The 20,275-nt window shown below is 39.6% G+C and overlaps 1 protein-coding gene across 4 annotated transcripts; it reads right to left on the bottom strand.

Annotated features, from left to right (window-relative positions):
• Positions 1-499: 499 nt before the first annotated feature.
• Positions 500-16,280, bottom strand: GJD3 (gap junction protein delta 3). Of its 4 annotated transcripts, XM_068262000.1 has the most exons (4): positions 16,185-16,280; positions 13,551-13,625; positions 8,787-9,035; positions 500-1,596 (listed from the first exon to the last, which is right to left on the bottom strand). In XM_068262000.1, exon 4 carries the CDS (start codon positions 1,568-1,570, stop codon positions 647-649), a length of 924 nt encoding a protein of 307 aa, XP_068118101.1. In that variant the 5' UTR covers positions 1,571-1,596; positions 8,787-9,035; positions 13,551-13,625; positions 16,185-16,280; the 3' UTR covers positions 500-646. The 4 variants fall into 4 exon arrangements, with proteins under 4 accessions (XP_068118101.1, XP_068118100.1, XP_068118103.1 ...); XM_068261999.1 differs by lacking the exon at positions 13,551-13,625; XM_068262002.1 differs by lacking the exons at positions 8,787-9,035; positions 13,551-13,625; positions 16,185-16,280 and adding an exon at positions 5,759-5,780.
• Positions 16,281-20,275: the final 3,995 nt, after the last annotated feature.

A 20,275-nucleotide genomic window follows, 5' to 3' on the forward strand; every position in this document is an offset into this window, starting at 1 on the left:
CACTAAAAACTCTGGAGACACCCTTGATGATATACTACCAGATGTTTGATATGATATCATTAGACTCGATGTGAATTTCTTACCTTCTCAAAAGGAAAAAAACATTATTTAATTGAGAAAGTAATGTTTATTCATGCATGTTAGACAACGCGTTTCACGGGTCTTGGCCCGCTTTTTCAGGTCAATACAAGTGTCTATAGAACTTTTGGTCATGAATGGGAGCACCTATAAAGTTCTACAGGCACTTGTATTGACCTGAGAAAGCAGGCCAAGACCCGTGAAACGCATTTTCTACCATGCATGAATAAACATTATTTTTTACATTAAATAATGGTTTGTCCTTCTGTGAAATTAAGAAATTATGCTTCTCATATATACAACATCTAGTACAATCATATCATCAACGGGGCCTCCACCAGGATTTTTTCCTATCAAATCTGAACAGAAATAATCAAATATTGCAACAAATTTTATTTAGAGTGGATTTGTAAGACCACTTATAGCCCAAAAAGGCTCAAAAGACAATGTTTTCCTATAAAAAAAAAAGTCCATTATGGCATAATCCTGTGGATAACCTTCTTTCATCCACACACCAGTAATCAGTACGCCTGCATAACTTTCATTTCACATTTCATACAATATCCTTTTATACAGTTAAGTCTCCTTTAATCAGCCTAGAGGATTTGCTGCTGATAGCTGAGCTAGGAGTGACTTTCAGTTTGTATGCAGTTCCAGGAGGATAGGCAATAGAAAGTCTATGACCACCAGCCCCACTAGCTCTTCGATCATCAGAAGTCTGTCTTTGAAGAAGAAAGTGATTGGTCCTTTCATGCTCTCTGTTGGACCAGTTATCCCTCTCATAGGCTGGAGGTGGACTAGGTCCCAGTCCTTCTCTAGATCTGCATTTTCCCTTCACCAAAATGTGTAATAGTTCAGAAATGCTGAGAATGGCAGAGATGATCCCAACCACAAAATAAAACTGAAGGAAAATTGTCTTTTCTGTTGGTCTAGACACAAAGCAGTCCACTTTGTGTGGGCAAGGTGGGCGTACACAAATATACTCCGGGGCTACTTTGAATCCATAGAGGAACCACTGTCCCACTAAAAACCCTACCTCTGCCAATATCCTCATTACCACATTGACAATGTAGAATGTACGTATGTGGCGTCCACGTTGATCATCCCTTAACTTAGACCTGGTGTGGCCCTGCGCATTATGTTGAACTGCCGCCGCCACCTCCTCCTCCTCTGCATCTCTTCCCATCTTGGCATTCTGGTGCATTGAATAAATCACAAACAGCACTGCTGGAGCGGAAAGTAGGACAATATGGAAGACCCAGAAACGGTAATGAGAAATGGGGAAGGCCTGGTCATAGCAAACCTGCCGACAGCCTGGCTGCATAGTATTGCATACGAATTCCTCTTGTTCATCTTCAAACATGTCACTGCCCACTGTAGCTAGGATAAGTATGCGGAAAATGAGCATCACCACCAGCCAGAACCGACCCACCATGGGAGAGTGCTCCTGGACCGCATCTAACAATGAGCTCAGAAAGCCCCACTCCCCCATGTCTCTTCTTTACCGGTACACTGGCTCTGTAGGGGAGACAATTATAACAGTATGAGACTATTAAATTGATGCTCCATACATTAAAACTCTTTATTATACAGATATGGTATCCATCAGCCTAATATACATGTCAGGAAGTCATAAAAACAGACACAAAAGGAATTTATTTGAATTCTTATACACAGAAATATATTTCCTTTACATGTTCTCCTGCATAATCTAACACTACTCATAAATATAAAATTTCACTCCTGGGCCCATATGCTATTAACGTTTCCTCCTGAGTTCTCTCCTAGGTGATATTTTCACACCTTATCAATAAAATACTTTTTTTAAAACCCCAGCAAGCAAGACAATACTTAAAATAATTTTGAAAGTGCTTTTTTCATCTTTTTCTTTTTGGTACTTTTTCAACTGCAAAGAGCTGAAATGTTAATAAAAAAAAAAGTTGAAAATGTTTCACCTAAGAGAAAAGACAGGAGAAAAAGTTATTGTATGTTCGTCCTGGTAGAGAAGGTAGTCTGACTTTTGAGTATTGTTTCTGTAGAACGCATTGGATTACCTCCACTGACATACTAACATAGATTTTTATCCTGTATGATAAGCCTTTAACCAATTCCCTAACTGCATTAATAAAGGGAGACAATGGGTTTTCTTTAGTCTATTGATATTGTAAAGTATCTGTAAAACCTGAAGATTTTTGTAGTTCAGAATAGTTAAACAGTAACAGTGTTACATAGTAACATACATTTCTTGGGTCTTATAATGGCTGATATTGGAAAGTATAATTAGTTTACATCTAACTTTGCATTTTGAAAAAAAAAGTTAAATATTTTATATTGGTGGCCATACATTGAACATTTTTATCTTTAGATTTTTTTAAATTCAATTAATTTTCTTAATTGATTGTATTGTGTGAACAATTGAACCAATCCACAACATTCTATTCAGTGCTAAATATTGTTCAGAATTTTCCACCATGGCTGATAGATCAAAAGACTAAAAAAAAAAAAAAAAGTTTAGGTAATTCAATCTTTCTTGACTGAAAAATATTACATTTGATTTTCATATACAATCAATCATTTTTACCCCCCCAAAATTAAAAAATCTATATTTTGGTTAATTATTGTATGGCCACATTAAAAGGTTTTCAAACTTGAAAAGAATACATACACATAATTATTATATACCAAAACACATGACAGCATGCTAATAAATGTATTTCTGTGTGGTTTACTTCAGTATTAAAAATATTCTACATGGAAAAAAAGCTGTGGTAATTAATGGTTTTACATTAGCTTAAATCCTTTTTAGAGCATATACAGTTATGACATTTTAAAATGCTTATACTGCAAAAAATATCCATAAGGATATTTAACTAGTTAACTGAGGGGTTTTTCCCCTTTAGGACCAGAGCAATTTTCACCTTGCTGCGCTCTTCCCTTTCATTCGCCAATAACTTTATCGCTACTAATCACAGCAAAAAATCTATCCTATCTATCTATCTATCTATCTATCTATCTATCTATCTATCTATCTATCTATCTATCTATCTATCTATCTATCTATCTATATATATATATATATATATATATATATATATATATATATATATCTTATTTTTTTTCAACACCAATTAGGCTTTCTTTGGGTGGTAAATTATGCTAAGAATTATTTTTTTTTAAATGCATTTTAACAGGAAAAATAAGGATAAAAATGGACAAAAAAAATCATTTTTTTCTCAGTTTTCAACTATTATAGTTTTAAAATAATATGTGCTATCATAATTAAAACCCACGTTTTTTATTTTCCCATTTGTCCTGGTTATTACACTGATTAAATTATGTCCCTATTATAATGTATGGTGACAATATTTTATTTGAAATAAAGTTGTATTTTTTTTTGTCTTGCATCTGTCACTAATTACAAACACTTTTTTTTGGAAAAAAAATTATATGCACTCTTGAAATACATATTAAAAATGTTTATTCTCTAAGTTAACTATTTATGTATTTGTTTTAAGTGTCACTTTTTTCAAATTAAATGTTTTATTTGGGTAAAAAGGCGAGGGGAGGAGTTGATCAATGCGATTTTAAATGTACAGTATTTAAAAATAGCAATGAAGTTTGAAGGTGTAATTTTACTTTTTGGCCACTAGATTGCCCCACACTTTATTTTGATCTAACTTTTGATGGCATACACACATTACAGGAAGTAACGCGTGTACGCAATATATTCATTTTCGTCAATGAACGCTGGCATTTCATTGATGCCGGTATTCATTGATATCGGGCACTTAGCTCAGTGAATTGGAACTGTGTTCCTGTTCACTGATCTGTATATTAACAGATCGTGACGAGAACAGAGCACGGGAGCTGGCAGGAGTGCGCACATAAATAGACTAAGATCTACGTCCCTGTGACCTCAGATGAAGTCCCGCAGGGCGCAGATATACTGCCCGTTAAACACAGTATTATGAAAATGCTTATTATTGAAGAAGAAAAATCAAATCCTATATAATAATAGGCAACTGTACCTGCGTACAGCAGGGACAGTTGTCTCTGTGTAGCTGGGTCTGTGCTTTTTGCTACTGCGCATGTGTGTGACGGGTGCGCACGGCGGATGGGTGCGCGCATGCGCGCGGAGACAGACTTAGCCCGTTTTCAAACGGGCTAAGGTCACTAGTATAGAATAAAAACATCAAATAACAATAGCTATAAGGGCGCGTTTCCACTTGAGCGGAAACTGCCGCGAATCCGCAGAGTTTTCTCGCAGGCGAATAGTGCGGGGAAACTCTGCCATAGGGTGCAATGGTAACGCCGGCCGAATCGCTACCGCTAGCGATTCGGCCGGCTTTTCCATCTGAATCGGCGCGGGAGGCTGCGGATCCCATAGCCGTGCATGGCACGGCTGATGGGTCTCGCCTGCTTTCCCCGCAGACCCGGAAGAGCAGACGCGCGCCGCTCAAGTGGAAACGCGCCCTGACTTTATACATATTAAAACACAGTGGATATTTTATTTATTTATATAATCCCTGCAAAAAATATGGAACAATTACTCTTGAAGCATGTTCAGTCAGGTAGTTTATTTGCAGTCAAACTAATCACACATGTGACACAACATTATTTGAACCAACACCTGAACATTCTGGCTTTGTAAAAAAGAATACCTGAAAAAAATAAAATAAACAACATTGTGATTAATGGCACATCTTTTTTTCTGATCAAGTAGAGGAAAAATATTATACAGTCTCTCTATGTTGAGGAGGAAAATACAGGAAAAAAGTTAGTACTTAGTTGATCCTTCTCTGGCTTTTATGACAGCTTAAATTGTTTGAGGCACGGAGTTCAATAATAAAAATCACTATTCTTCATCAGGCAGGTTCCAACATTTTGTATTGCAGGTGATAGATCTGCTTTTCGGGATGTACCCATGTCATGAATCATTATATTTTTTTCATAAATAGAGAAACATGCACGGCGCTCAAGTCAACATCCTCAATAAATACAGGAGGTAAATACTAGGTTCATACTATAACTTTCCACATGCATATCCTATCCTCAGGATGCAAGGAAAATTTCAGTTCAGTTCAGAAATACAGTTCAAAGTCTATCTTCCAATCTCCTCAGGGGTCTGATAAATTCACCATTCCTCCATATAATAATAACGATAAGCGCTCACCAGAGACCGTGGCTGACCAATTCAGATCAGCATATCACGTATGTGGCCCAGCCAGTATATGCAGGACTTGTCGTTCTCCTGGTATCTTTACTCCTCCATACATGCAAAGAAAGATGGATGCAGACAAATAGCGTAATACTGCATAAACATTACATCAAGGATGTCACCACCAGTGTATCCCACAATACCAGCCAGCAGCACCCGGTGTAACCTCCACCAAACACTAGCACAAGCCTCTCGGATATCATGCGCTGACCAGAAGGGGACCCGCAAACGACATCGTTTTACACCAAACCGATGTTCTTTAGGTTGCCAGAATCACTTGGCCTAAGATGTGAGCATGTGGCTGGCTTCTGCTGCTGGCCCTGCTGGAGGAGGCAGAGGGGAGACAAGCAGCTGTGTGGCTGCAGCCAGACTACAGACTCCAATTTTTTTCGCTTCCACCATATATTTTCAATTGGACTGAGAACTAGACTGTTTGTTGGCCATGTAATGGAGTTGATATACCTTTCCTTGAGAGAGGTTTGAACATTTTTTTTTTTCCTCCATGGCAAGACACATTTTCATCCTGAACAAATTACATCATCATCACCAAACTGTTTTTCAACTGATGGTATGTGAAAAAATTTAGGTTGTTTTTTTTCTGAAGCTATAATAAGCATATATTTTAACTTATTTAGCTGCCAGTGATATTGTATTTACACAATGTTTGCTAATTGTTGTATTTAGCTATAAACTTGAGTTGACTATACACTTACTTATTTTATTGCTTTTGGCCAATTTGATCACTCAGATCAATTATGCTGGCCCATTGCCCCAATATAATTGATTGAGTCTAAGCAGTTTATCGATTAAATTATGCGCATGTTGGAAGATCTCTGTGAAAGAAGAGTGGGGCATTGTTAGGCATTGAACTACTTACTGCAATAGGTGCAGTATAATCACGGGCTGGGAAAACTGCACTTGAAGTCCCAGGGCCGTGAATCTTTGTCTTCAGCGGTGGGAAGATGAATGAATGGGAACGCAGTTCCCATCTAAGTCCCTGTGTCAATGAATGCCGGCGTTTATGAGATGCCTGCAATTATTGTAACCTCCGGAGTTACAGTGCCACACATTACTTCCTATTCACGCACTTACGTACGGCAATAGTAAATAATCTTGTGGCCAAATAGTAAAATTACACATAAATGCATTTTATTTAATAAACAGATCAACCCTTATGAAAAAAATTACATTACAAAATGCATAGTTAACTTAGGGACTGAACTTTTTTTTTTTTTATATGTATGTCAAGAGGGTATATTATGGTTATTTTTTAATGTATGGACTTGTAAATAGTGATGGATGCAAAACTGAAAAAATGCACCTTTATTTTTCAAATAAAATATTGGTGCCATACATTGTACTAGGGAAATATTTTAAACGTTGCAATAACCGGGACAAATGGGCAAATAAAATGTGTGGGTTTTATCCACAGTAGAATGTTTTAGTTTAAAACGTTAATTGCCGAAAACCGAGAAATAATTAATGTTTTACATGTTTTTTTCTTATTCCAATTAAAATGCATTTAGAATAAAATAATTCTTAGCATAATGTACATCCCAAAGAAAGCCTAATTGGTGGCGAAAAAAAAAAGGTATAGATTATTTCGTTGTGATTAGTAGTGATTAAGTTATTGGCAAAAGAATGGGAGGAGTGCTGACAGGTAAAAATTGCTCTGGTCCTAAAGGGGTACAAACCCTCAGTGGTCAAGTGGTTAAAGAGAAACTGTAGTAAAAATGACATAATGAATAAAACTGCTTATTTTTTGCAATATTTACAATAATATAATCTAGTTTATACATTATTCAGTCAGTGTTTGCCTATTATAAAATCTTTCCTCTCCGATTTACATTCTGAAATTTATCACGGGTGGTGACATCTTTAGTTCTGCCAGGTGATCTGTGTGGAATGTTCATTTACTGAGAGGCAGGGAATGCACTTGCTGCAATTGTGTGAGTTTTGGTGTGGACGGAAAAATGCACACGATTCCACAGGTCCATGTCAATAGCCTTGCTCGGGAAACGCTCGTCGTGACCGTTCGTTCACATTTAGCGTTCACAGTTTTCCACGCGATTTTCATTTGCATAGCTTCCCATTTTTTACTGCACGACGCATGTTCGCAATTACAGTATATAATGGCGCTGCAAATGAAAATTTGTGGAATTGCGTCAAAAGGTTCACGAGAAAATGCTCTGGAATTGCACGGGAAAACTGCCCTGCAAGTTTGTTTCCTCCCAGAGTTCTATGCATGGAGAGAGATATTGTTTGCTTAGCAGCAATTAATGGCAAAAGCTGTTAATTCTCACAATGCAATGAGGTTCACAGACAGCGAACTGTCAGGACCATGGTCATGGCATCACACTGTTGGATGGGTTTCACCACAATATGAGCCAAATGGTGCCCATACATGGTACAATTTTTTCTTTTTTTTTCAATTAGATATTTATAAAGATTTTTCCAACATGTCTGATCAGATTTTTAATGAAAAAACAGGATAATCGATTCCTTTTTCTTGATCAAAAAAAAATTCTTTAAACTTTCATTCAATTTGATCGTTTTGGTTGAGTAAAAGGGAAAATTGAACATCTTTATTGTACCATAATGATGACCACTAGCAATCCAATCTTTTTCATCCAATCTTATCATTTTTATGTAATATAAGGAAACTGCCTAAATTATCAATTCAATATATTCACTCAATTTACCGTTTTACTACAAAGATTTGGTAAAATTGGATAAAAAAGATTGGATCATTAGTGGCCACCTATACAGACCCCCCCCCCCCCCCCTCCATGATCTATTTAAGAAAATGTAAAAATTGCATGTGGGAAAGGGGGTATCAGCTACTGATTGGGATGAAGTTTAATGCTCGGTTAACATTCCTCTTTAAAGAGGAACTGTCGCGAAAATCTTAAAATTTGAAACCCATACAAATAAGAAGTACATTTCTTCCAGGGTAAAATGAGCCATAAATGACTTTTCTCCTATGTTGCTGTCACAGTAGGTAGTAGAAATCTGACATTACTGACAGGTTTTGGGTTAGGCCATCTCTTCATGGGGGATTCTCAGCATGGCTTTTATTCTTTATAAAGACATTCCCTGAAAAAAAATTATACATTTATGCTGGACAGCCTCCCTGCTCACTGTACACTTTTTTGGCAGTTGGACAGAGCAACTGCCATTCACTAATTGCTTTTATGAATAAAGAAAACCCTAAGAACCCCATATGATAAGATGGGCTAGTCCAAAATCTGTTGGTAATATAATTTCTACTACTTCTACGACAGAGGTCCTTTAATACTTGTTCTTACATATAGATTATATAAAGATATCAACTAAGCATTGTCTAATGTGGAGAAGGCTTCCATATTTCAGTTTAGCAGTTTGCTGTTATAGTAACACACCTCTTTTACTGAGAAAAACAAATATTCCCAACAGCCTACCTCTACTCTCTGTAGTTATTGTTAACAAACAATTGTTTCAGCTTGCTTACCTTGTTTTCTTTGGATATATGATACAGCCATTCCACAGTGTCTCTACCAGAGACTGCCTGATAGGAGTGTCAAAGTTTGCTGCTGATCTCTTGATTAGTCCTTGTGCTGAAAATTCATAGTGAGAGCTCCAGCTAATTACTCATGCAAGGAAAGGTGAATTTCTAGGCAGTCCATACATAGAGAGTTTACAGATTCCATGCTTGCAAGGAAGTGTAATTTGATCTCTGGTTTTGTAAATTCCTGGCTGGCTGCAAAATGAAATGAAAAGATCACTTTTAATTGTATTATCGGTAAATTACAAGAGGACGTTTGTGGCATGGGTATGTTTTTATGCAATGCTTTCGTGAAAGTAGAACCTTGCTTTAAAATTAACATACTTTAAAATCCTTATATACGGGATACTATGGGCCTGATTTCCAAATCTTGAGTAAAATTTATGTACAAATATAGCAGCAGTAAATTTTACTGCCATTTATACAAGCAATGCGTGTTGTATACATAGCATGAGATGCGCTATTTGTACAATTCCCACCGCGTTGCCTGCATAAATGCTGTAAAATGTAGGTGCAATATTTATGCTTGTAAATTTTAGCGGAAAGTTCTAAATCGGACCTATTTTACTTATTTCCGTTGGTACGGTCTTTAAAGCCCTACTTGTTTTTTACGTTAATATAAAAACATGTTTTGTATGAATTATGCATAAATTCCTAGTACGTATTCGACTGGGTGCCGGGTGGTTCGCTAAACAGTAAAATATTGGTAATTTAAATTATCTGTTACAATGCATGACCCGACACCTATCCTTACCTTAACCTTTTGGTGTGAGTGACTAACCTTACCCTCCCACCTAATGCCTAAGCCTGATCCCCCCCCCCCCCCCCCTCTAGTTGCCTAAACTTAATCTCCCACCTAATGCCTAATTTTAACCCCAGGCGCACAAACGATGGATAGTTTAGGTTTGGATACAGTTATTAAATACTATGTAGTAGTTGATCAGCTACTAATTGCATTGGGCGCACAAATGTCCGGGGTCTAATAGATGCCTGCCATGCCCAAATAACCTCATCCTTAAAATACCTGCTGCATAAATTCCCAGCTTCTTATTTCCTCCTTAGATGCACTGCTTATGGTAGCTCGAAGTATCAAGAAAAGGTTTAGGGGTGAGGTGGGCAGCACGGTGGCGTAGTGGTTAGCTCTCTCGCCTTGCAGCGCTGGGTCCCTGGTTCGAATCCCAGCCAGGGCACTATCTGCAAAGAGTTTGTATGTTCTCTCCGTGTCTGCGTGGGTTTCCTCCGGGCACTCCGGTTTCCTCCCACATTCCAAAAACATACGGATAAGTTAATTGGCTCCCCCTAAAATTGGCCCTAGACTACAGTACTTACACTACATAATATAGACATATGGCAATGGTAGGGATTAGATTGTGAGCTCCTTTGAGGGACAGTTAGTGACAAGACAATATATATATATATATACACTGTACAGCGCTGCGTAATATGTCGGCGCTATATAAATACTAAATAATAATAATAATAATAAAAGGTGTCACTGATCTGGGACACAACAGCCTGCCTCCAGTGCTAGACAGGACTTTCAGGGAGGGAAAATCATCAACAAACTACCAAGTGTCCCACACACCTTCAACTAAAGTTGACTGAAAGGAGCGCCTACTCTGAACTGGGGGAATGACAGCTTCCCAGTGGATCATATCGTCAAAATACATAAGCTTTAGTCTTCCCAACATTTGGAGACTACTCGTTTCTTCTTCATGGCATATAGAAATGTTTTGGTAGATAATCTCACTGTAGATCATGCACTGTCAGCATTTGTCTCCACAATGTGGCTGGTCCAGCTGTCGCAAACTAATGCTACGCTTTAACGGGGAACTTATCCAATGACATTGTACAGTCCCTACACTCGGATTAAGTTCAATCCTGTAACGTCAAAGGGAAAAGAACCATCAGCTCAGTTATGATAATGTGACACGCATATACATTCTGTGCTTGTGTCTCAAGATGTTGCTTGCCTATCAAGTCAACATTTCATAAAAATCTTTGCTTGACTTGCAAAGTGCTCTTAAACCAAATTACTCTCAATCCAAGATTTTACTTTAATTTTTTTCTTGAATTTTTTAATTGTTGCCGTATGTAGTGGCTAGGGAACAAAATGTTTGTTTTTCAGAAAAAAATTCATAATGTGTGGTGAATTGGATTTTTTTTTTCAAACAATACAATCAATAAGGACAATTTAAAAGGAATTTAAAAGATCTTAAAAAATTTGTTTTATAAGGCCATCTTAAAGGTAGCCACACAGACAATAAAACTTTCAATTTTCATTTTTTTTATAAAAACCATCAGTTGTGTACAAAAATGTAATGTTTTGACATTTTGTAGATTATGAAATATGATTGTTCCCCTTCCATTTTTTAGTTATTTATATATTTATGTTTAATTGGTCATGGTGGTAAATTCTAATACATTTTCAATTGAATGGTGCTGGTAGTGTACATTTCTTGATTTATAGACCAAAGAATTTTTAATTTTTTTTTTTCCTAACTCAGGACAAATACAGTAGCAGTAAAAAGTATGTGAACCCTTTGGAATTATATGGATTTTTGCACAAATTGGTCATAAAATGGTATCTGATCTTCATCTAAGCCGAACAATAGACACAGTCTGCTTAAACTAATACCACACAGATAATTAAATGTTTCCATGTTTTTATTGAACACACCATGTAAACATTCACAGTGCAGGTGGAAAAGGTATGTGAACCCCTAGACTGACATCTCCAAGAGCTTAATTGGAGTGAGGTGTTACCCAGCTGGAGTCCAATCAATGAGATGAGATTGGAGGTGTTGGTTACAGTGCCTTGCCCTATAAAAAACACACACCAGTTTTGGGTTTGCTTTTCCCAAGAAGCATTGCCTGATGTGAAAGATGCCTCGCAGTTATTAAATCCAAGGGTTCACATACTTTTTCCACCTCCACTGTGAATGTTTACACGGTGTGTTCAATAAAAACACGGAAACATAATTATTTGTGTGGTATTAGACTGTGATTGTCTATTGTTGTGACTTAGATGAAGATCAGATCGCATTTTATGACCAATTTGTGCAGAAATCCATGTAATTCCAAAGGGTTCAAATACTTTCTACTGCTACTGTACACGTGTGTGTGTGTGTGTGTGTGTGTGTGTGTGTGTGTGTGTGTGTGTGTGTGTGTGTGTGTGTGTATCTGGGGTGCATTGGTCAGATTTTTCAGAAGTTGCAAACAACTGAGGAAATCAATCATAATTATTTAAAGGTGTGCCTTTAAAGGTACTTTTTTTTTTTTGGGGGGGGGGGGGGGGGGGGGGGATTGCCTATGTCTGCATTTTCTATTAGTCTGCCTAGATTCAGATCTACTGGACTACTATAGCCTATAGCCTATAATTAATCTTGTTTCCTCTTTCTAAACCCTTATGTCAATTTTATTCTTCCAGTATCTTATTGTTTGTTGTCATTGTGTGGAATTGATTGCTATAGGAACTATTTTATTGGACAACATTCTTTTAACAGAGTTGAATTATTTGGCACAAAGTCTGAAAGAAACATAAAAAATTGATGAGGCATGAAATTTACCAAACTAGCTTTGGCCTATTCCCACCTTTTTTCTACACAGTGTTCAAATCTCAAGGTGGCCATGGACGATGCAATAAAATTATCCAGTGTATGCAAATTGGATAAAAATGATTGTTTGATCAGAAAAATCAAAACTTTTCTTGATTGAATTTCCAGTTGTTTTTTTTATATAATTTGATCAGGAGTGGTGGGTTTCTCTGATCAATTTTTATGATAATTGAATGGTTTCAGGCCTGGGATTGTCAGTTTAATGTTAAGATGCAAACATTTTTTCTTCACAATTTTCAATCATTTTTTACATAATTGGGGAAAGATTGCACACGTGTGTGGTACATTGGTCAGATTTTTCAAATATTACAATCAATTTGAAAAATTTATTGTAGTTAAAAATAAATTAAACAAATTGTATGTTGTGGCCACATTTAAAAAAAAATCACTTTTTGAACCAAGTTTTAATGACATTTAACCTACAGGATTTGAGATATGAATACACTTTGTATACATAAAACATACATCATGGCTACACTTATACTTATAGTGTATTAAAATGACGCGGTGGGCAATCACACAAAAATGGCATTATTGATTTAATCTCCGTTTAAACATTACTGGAAAGTCTCTACCTTAGTTCTGTATTCTGTACTGAAGTGTAGATGCAAGTGGCGCAGAGCATACACACACACACACACACACACACACACACACACACACACACACACACACACACACACACACACACACACACACACACACACACACACACACACACACACACACACACACACACACACACACACACACACACACACACACACACACACACACACACACACACACACACACACACACACACACACACACACACACTATTCAAAACCAGATCAGCACACTCTTTAGTTTACTACCAGTGATAGGCATAATAGCAGCTTGTACTGTATACTGGTCCTGCAGGCAGACACTTTTGTCTGCCTGCATGATGCGATCTCTCCAGTTCTTTCACATGCCTACCTCTTGGCTACAGTAAGAGATGTGTAATTTGTGTGGCTGTGCAGTGGTTAATGTTGAAGCCTTGCTCTCTCACTCTCACTCTTTCTTCAACCCAGACTGATACAAGATAAGAATGTCTACATTTAGCGCATACCTCTCAACTGTCTTGCTGATACATCAGGGACAGCTTTGTCCCCCCCTTCACAGGGTGGGGACACTGGCAAGTCAACTGCAGAGAGAAAGCAGTTTTACACTGGAGATTTAAGGGTTAAACGGTGCTGTGTTGTCAAATCATAATCAGATGAAGTGCCAGTATGCATTGGTCACACCTTCCTGATACACAACGGGGATTACATTTTCCGTATGGTGCCCAGAATACAAGGCAAGACATACCTCCTAATGTACACAACATACCTTTAAAGCTAATGTTGGCACTGCTAAGAGGAGAGATGGAGTTGCATGGTATGGTAACCCATGGCAACCTAATAATGTTTTCTTCTATTAAGAACATACAAACAGAGATAGTCAATTAATTGCAGATTTTTCCAACATGATGGAAACTTTGTTGCAGTTTTTTTGCAGCTTGGAATTTAGCAAACACAAATACAATTGGTCCAATTTGAATACAAAATGCAACATAAGTTGCACTACATATGAAAAATTAGCATTGATCATCTCTACTGAGCAAATAGAATGCTGTGAATTGATTGGTTTGTAGAGATATGATACTCCTGGAGTTAATTCCCATAAGGAGAAGCTTGCAATTTTGACTATCTTCAGTTCAGATACCCAATCGGATTTTAGTAAGTATGAAAACTTTGAACTTTCTCCTGAACTTTGCCAGTAGTTTGTAGCTAGTATCAGACTTTCATTTCAACACCTGTCCTCAAGTCCCCCCCAACACTCTGCATGCTTTGTGAAATATCGCTCAGTTGTATTGTTGCAACACTAACTGTACCTGTACATATGTGAGGTGTCTGTTGCTGAGACTTAAGGACAGGTATGGGAAACATTACGCTACAGTGAACAAGTCTGCTTTGGTTAGCTGGGCTCAAATGTTCTTTGCCTTACTAAAAACATTGATCAGCCAACACATTTAAAACCACCTGCCTAATGCTGTGTAGGTTTTGTTGGCACAGGATTTCGGAAGGTGTCCTGTATTGTCTGCAAGGTGGGGCCAGATTGGGCTTTATTTTCCAGGACACCCTACAGATACTTGACTGAGTGTTACATCTGGGGGATTTAGGAGGCAAAGAAAATGATACATCGGACCAGGCCTCCTCTTCCTTCCATTGGCCGGTCCTGATAGTCACATACCGATTGACTGGACTGTGGCTAAGTATCTTTATACTAAGCAACCTGCAATGGGCTGTATATACTCACCTACCAAGATTTACAGTTGCTCTTCTGTGGCCTTTGCTCCACTTGTGCATCAGTAAGCCTTTGACACCCATGCTGCAGGTAACACGTTTTGCGATTGCCGTTAATCGCGAAATGCCAGAGATCTGCAGCAATCGCAGTAGTGAGATCACTACTATTAGGTTACTATTCACCTGCTAATCGCCTTAGTGGGAACGGGCCCTCACTGTCTTCTAATACACTGAAATCAGCTGGATGGCTTACTGGTTCAGGCTGTTCCATTAATGTGATGTAGGGTTTGAGCCTTTGACCAGGGTTCAAAACAGCAAGGAATCTTTGGGCAAGGCTCCCTAATGCTCCTGGTTGCCCATGAAATGCCCCAAGTGGCTGCAGCTTTAACATGCTTTGTCTGCCAGGAGAAAAGCACAATATAAATATTATGTGGCTTGTCTTATATCAGAACATTACCACTGGGTAAAAGGCATTTTATATACATCTTTCACTTCCTGCTAATGCAGAAATATCAGGAGCCTGTACACTCTTTCCAAATACACAAGACTTAAGGTCATGTACCGCTCCCCTCCTACTCAGTGCTTAAGTGTTAGCATCGTACCACCTCCTAATACACAGATATCTGGAAATGGTCACCTCACCTCATCCTGATATGCCAGTATCAGGGCACATACCTCGCTAACAGTCAACACCTCCTGACACTCTAGTATTGACACCATCACAGCTAGTGTATTCATCACAATATATACCTCCCACCTGCTCATCACACATTACTACTGTGAGCCATCAAATCTTCCAAAAACATTGAGTTAATAAGTAAATACAAACTGGTTAATGCTATATAAAAGTGTAATAATATACTTCTCAGTTCCTGTTAATTCACACATATGGGGAACCCACCACACCTCCTAATGTAGTTATCAGAATATATTTACTATACAATTGTAAGTACCCATCACATCTCCTAATGTAAATATTAGGATGTATACCTCTTGCTTCTCCTTGATACACAATTATCGGGATATCAAATACCTCCTCCTTCCCTAGTCATCAGAATATAGGACTCTCGCCTCTTTATATATGAGTAGGAACATTTTTATTTCATCTCCTAATGTAGACATCAGACCATATACCTCTCGCCTCCTTATACAGTAGTACACAGCTGTTAGGAAACTTCACACCCCCTTTTAATGTAGTCATCAGAATATAAACCTCTCGCCTCCTTATAGTACACAACTAACAACAAACCTTTTAACTGCTCTTTTACTCCTTAGACTAATGGGAACAACTACCCTACACATGTATTAAATGAGGAAAGAAAAAAAACATACAGTGCACATTCAAAGTAAAAGTCAGAATTAACAGGACATTTCTGTAAACTCTCTTCAGTTTCTCCCTGTGTACAGAGCTGACTTACCTGCATATTAGGGATAAAATATCCACAACTCCACTAGCTGCATTCACCGCAGAAGTTTATAGCCTGGAGCTCTGTGAACCGTTTCATTTTCCCTGGACAATATCAGGATGAGAAGTTATTTAGGCACTGCCTAACTCCGCCTTCTTTTAAAAAGACATCAGCCTGCCAAGAGAAGCGAATGCACTGTGTCATGCTTCAGCTGTACAGCCAGGGTCTTATGGTTTTTCCAGGACAATTCCAACTTTTAAACACTTTTCTGATTTTGAGCATCAATCTGCTATACAGTAGTATCCACTGTTTTGTTCTGGAGATTGTAAAAGTCAGAAGTATTTTAGATGTTACAGTTCCAGGGTTCCTCAAAAGTGTACCTATTATTAAGCCGCTGGGAGATTTGGGCGCAGGATAAAGCTGATAAACGGCTCACCCTGCTCCTGCAAAAGTCCCAGCAGCGTTAATTACTATTCCCCCCCCCCCCCCCCTCCAAAAAAGCAATGCTTACAGACTAATCACTAACTTTTATTTTATCTGTATTGCATATGGGTAACATTTTCATTTAGGTTAAAGTGAACCTCCAGACTAAAAATCTACTCCGTAGCACTGAAAAGGCCTGGTGTTTCACAGCATCAGAACTTTGTTTTTCTTATCCAAGCCCCATTTTTAGCTGCACAGAAGAAATCTGCCCGGGCATTTTTCCCCTGATGCTGTGCAAAGCATGATGGGATTTCTGATGATGTTGTTCTCCTTCTGCTGTTTTGGTGCAAATTTGTTTCTTTTTATTCTGAATGTGAGATTTGAAGCCTAGTGTGCTCAGCTGGGAGGGGTTATCAGGACACAGGACAGTTGGAACGTTGTCTCATGCTCCCTGTCACCTCCTTTCAACCAAAAAGATGGGCGCCCCCATGGAAAAGATGGCTGCCCCATGAAATCACAAACATTTGCCTGTTCTTTTAAAACAAGGTGGGTAAGAGATTATATTACCTATCTATTTTAATTAACATAACTAATGTAACTTAATGACAGTATGTTTGTTTAGGCTGAAGTTCCCCTTTAAGTTACTGTTTAAAGTTTTAGTTGCAGATTACTGCTTTCTTTCATCACCAAATTTCTCATAAGTGAAAACTCCACTAGCATATTTCTGTCAGTACGCACGTGATCGAGATTAGTGGATTTCTAATCTTAAAGTCATTTCTGTAATTCTAATCCAACGAATCCCGAACCTGCGATGTAGTGACATTGCGTCCCCGTGCCTCACGTGAGCGACATTGTTATGAGAGGGACCTCACGGGAGAGACCGAGCCACAGGAGCGCACACGCCTGCCGCAGCGATAGACCCATTGCTGCCTGAGCCCCATGAAGTGCCAGCAATCTGCAGGAAACAGAGCCAAAGACCCAGCCAGAGACCAAGCTGACACCAAAGCTGCTGCTGTGCTGCTGCTTATAGACAGGGCCATAAAACACAAAGTTTTAAGCCTGGAGAAAAGAAAGAGTTAAACAAATTACACGATTTATTGCTGAAATGATCTGCAAAGATCACCAACTACTATCCACAGCAGAGGGTAAAGGTTTCCGAAATGTTAAACCTCCTAGAGCCAAGATATGTTATCCCAAGCAGGAAACACTTTGCACAAAATGTAATTCCAGAAATGAATGAAAAGGTAAGGACAAAAGTTAATGACCTTCTAGGAAAAAACAATTTTATTGAAGTCACAACAGACGTGGACATCTTCTGATGCTTACCTCCGTTCACTTCTTAGATGACAACTTTCAGTATCATCATTTTCATAACCAGCACTATGAAATAATGGAATCTGTCATGTGTGTTTCATGAGAGACAATGGTACTAATGTGGTGGCAGCTTTACAGCGCAGTGTGATTACCACTTGCCTTGCCTGGCTCATAAATTTCGATTAGTTCTAAAAGATTGTTTACTGAACAAGATTGAAATAAAGGAAATTATTAATATTGTAGGACAACATAAACACTCTTCTAAAGCCTTGAAACTTATGATCCACTCAAGCCAAGGTAATTCTGAAACCTCATAATCTGCAACAAGACGAACCAACTAGATGGAACTATCAGCTTCACATGTTATTGTGTTTGAAGCAGATAGAAATAAGGAAAGGGGATACATGGCAGTGACTGCAAGCCAGATAACTAGAGATTAACCACTTGAGGACCCACCCTTTACCCCCCCTTAAGGACCAGCGTTATTTTTTGTGATCTGTGCTGGGTGGGCTCTGCAGCCCCCAGCACAGATCAGCTGGCACACAGAGCGATCAGATCGCCTCCCTTTTTTCCCCCCTATGGGGATGATGTGCAGGGGGGGTCTGATCGCTCCTCCTGTCCTGCATGTTGCGGGGGGGGGGCACCTCAAAGCCCCCCTCCGCGGCGAAATTCCCCCCTCCCTCTCCTATCTGCTCATCCCCGGTGATCGGGGCTGCACAGGACGCTATCCGTCCTGTGCAGCCAGTGACAGGCTGTCCCCTGTCACATGGCGGCGATCCCCGGCCGCTGATTGGCCGGGGATCGCCGATCTGCCTTACGGCGCTGCTGCGCAGCAGCGCCGTACAATGTAAACAAAGCGGATTACGGTATTTTCGCTTGTGTTTACATTTAGCCTGCGAGCCGCGATCGGCGGCCCGCAGGCTATTCACGGAGCCCCCCCGCCGTGAATTGACAGGAAGCAGCCGCTCGCGTGAGCGGCTGCTTCCTGATTAATCAGCCTGCAGCTGGCGACGCAATACTGCGTCGCTGGTCCTGCAGCTGCCACTTTGCCGACGCGCGGTATGAGTGCGCGGTCGGCAAGTGGTTAAGGTGTTGGGGGGCCTGGGTCGCCTCTTGGTCTAATAGCAATCAGTGTGTGAGGGATGGAGGGGCGCACTTTGGTATCTCAGCATTGGGTGTTGGAGGACCTTGTCTTGGCTCTGGTAGAAGGTGGTGTAATTAAGAACTTTTTCCCAGAACGTCATTTTGGACAGCACCCCTGGATGAGACCGGTCTCCCTCCCCACCGTGGACAGGAAACTGTTAAAAGAAGAATTTGCATAAGCAATAAGCAGCCGCATATAAGATAGTACACCTGCTACAGTATCTCAGTTTAGTTTCCTGTCCCGGACGGGATGCGTGGGAGAGGTCTCCAGGGGTGCCATTCATGTCAGGCGACAGGGGCAGTGTTTTCCAGGGCTCCATGAGGCAACTGTTCAGTGAACAGATTGGAGCCCTGCAGCATGGAGGAGGCTTCTCCATTGAAGGCAGTTCACTTCCGGTTGAATTGGAAGTAGTCACGTGCTGGCGTCCTGCGTGATCTGAGGTCTGAGCCGGGTGCCAGGGGCCGTGGTGCTGATAAGGAATCAGCATACAGCTGATTCCTTAAGGTGAAGCTGATTAAGCATATGTTTAGATGGCAGGGGCCGCATGCATAATTAGATCAGCTGCATCAAATCAGCACAGTTATAAGTTTGTGGAGTCCATAATGCACTTTGGTTTGTGGCTGTGATCATGGAGGACGCCTCTGGGTTCAGCACCTGCACAATCTGCTAAATCTGCCCAGGATCCCTCTCTGGCAAGTAGATGTGGTTATGTTTCTTCTGCTTGGCTGGATGTATGTTATGTATAGGGGGATTTGTCTACTGGCTGACTATTTATTGTTTTATAGCCTAAAAGACATGACAAGAGTGATAAGACTGAGAAGGTTGAAAAGTCTGACACGTCTTCTACTCAGTCCAGTCAGCATGGATCTAGCAAGTCTGAAAGGAAGTGTGCCATTTGTACGTACCATAATTACACCACCTTCTACTGTAATCTCAGAAAGACTATTCAGCACATCAGGCATCATAGTTGATAGCAGTGGCGTACCTAGGGTATTTGGCACCCGGTGCTGATCATCCACAGTCACCCCCCCCCCCCCCCCCGGTAATTGGGGCTACGTTGCGCGCAAAATGTGTGTGGTCATAGACCAAAATGTGGGTGTGGTCACGGGTGGAGACAAGTTTACATGAACTTAGCAATGGTGGGACATTAGATTTGGACAGTGGTGGCGAAAAGTCACTTATCTATCGCAAAGTGCCAACAGCATTTAAACTAAATACAAAC

This window comes from Hyperolius riggenbachi, chromosome 12 (assembly GCF_040937935.1).
Source record: "Hyperolius riggenbachi isolate aHypRig1 chromosome 12, aHypRig1.pri, whole genome shotgun sequence".
Taxonomy (NCBI): Eukaryota; Metazoa; Chordata; class Amphibia; order Anura; family Hyperoliidae; genus Hyperolius; species Hyperolius riggenbachi.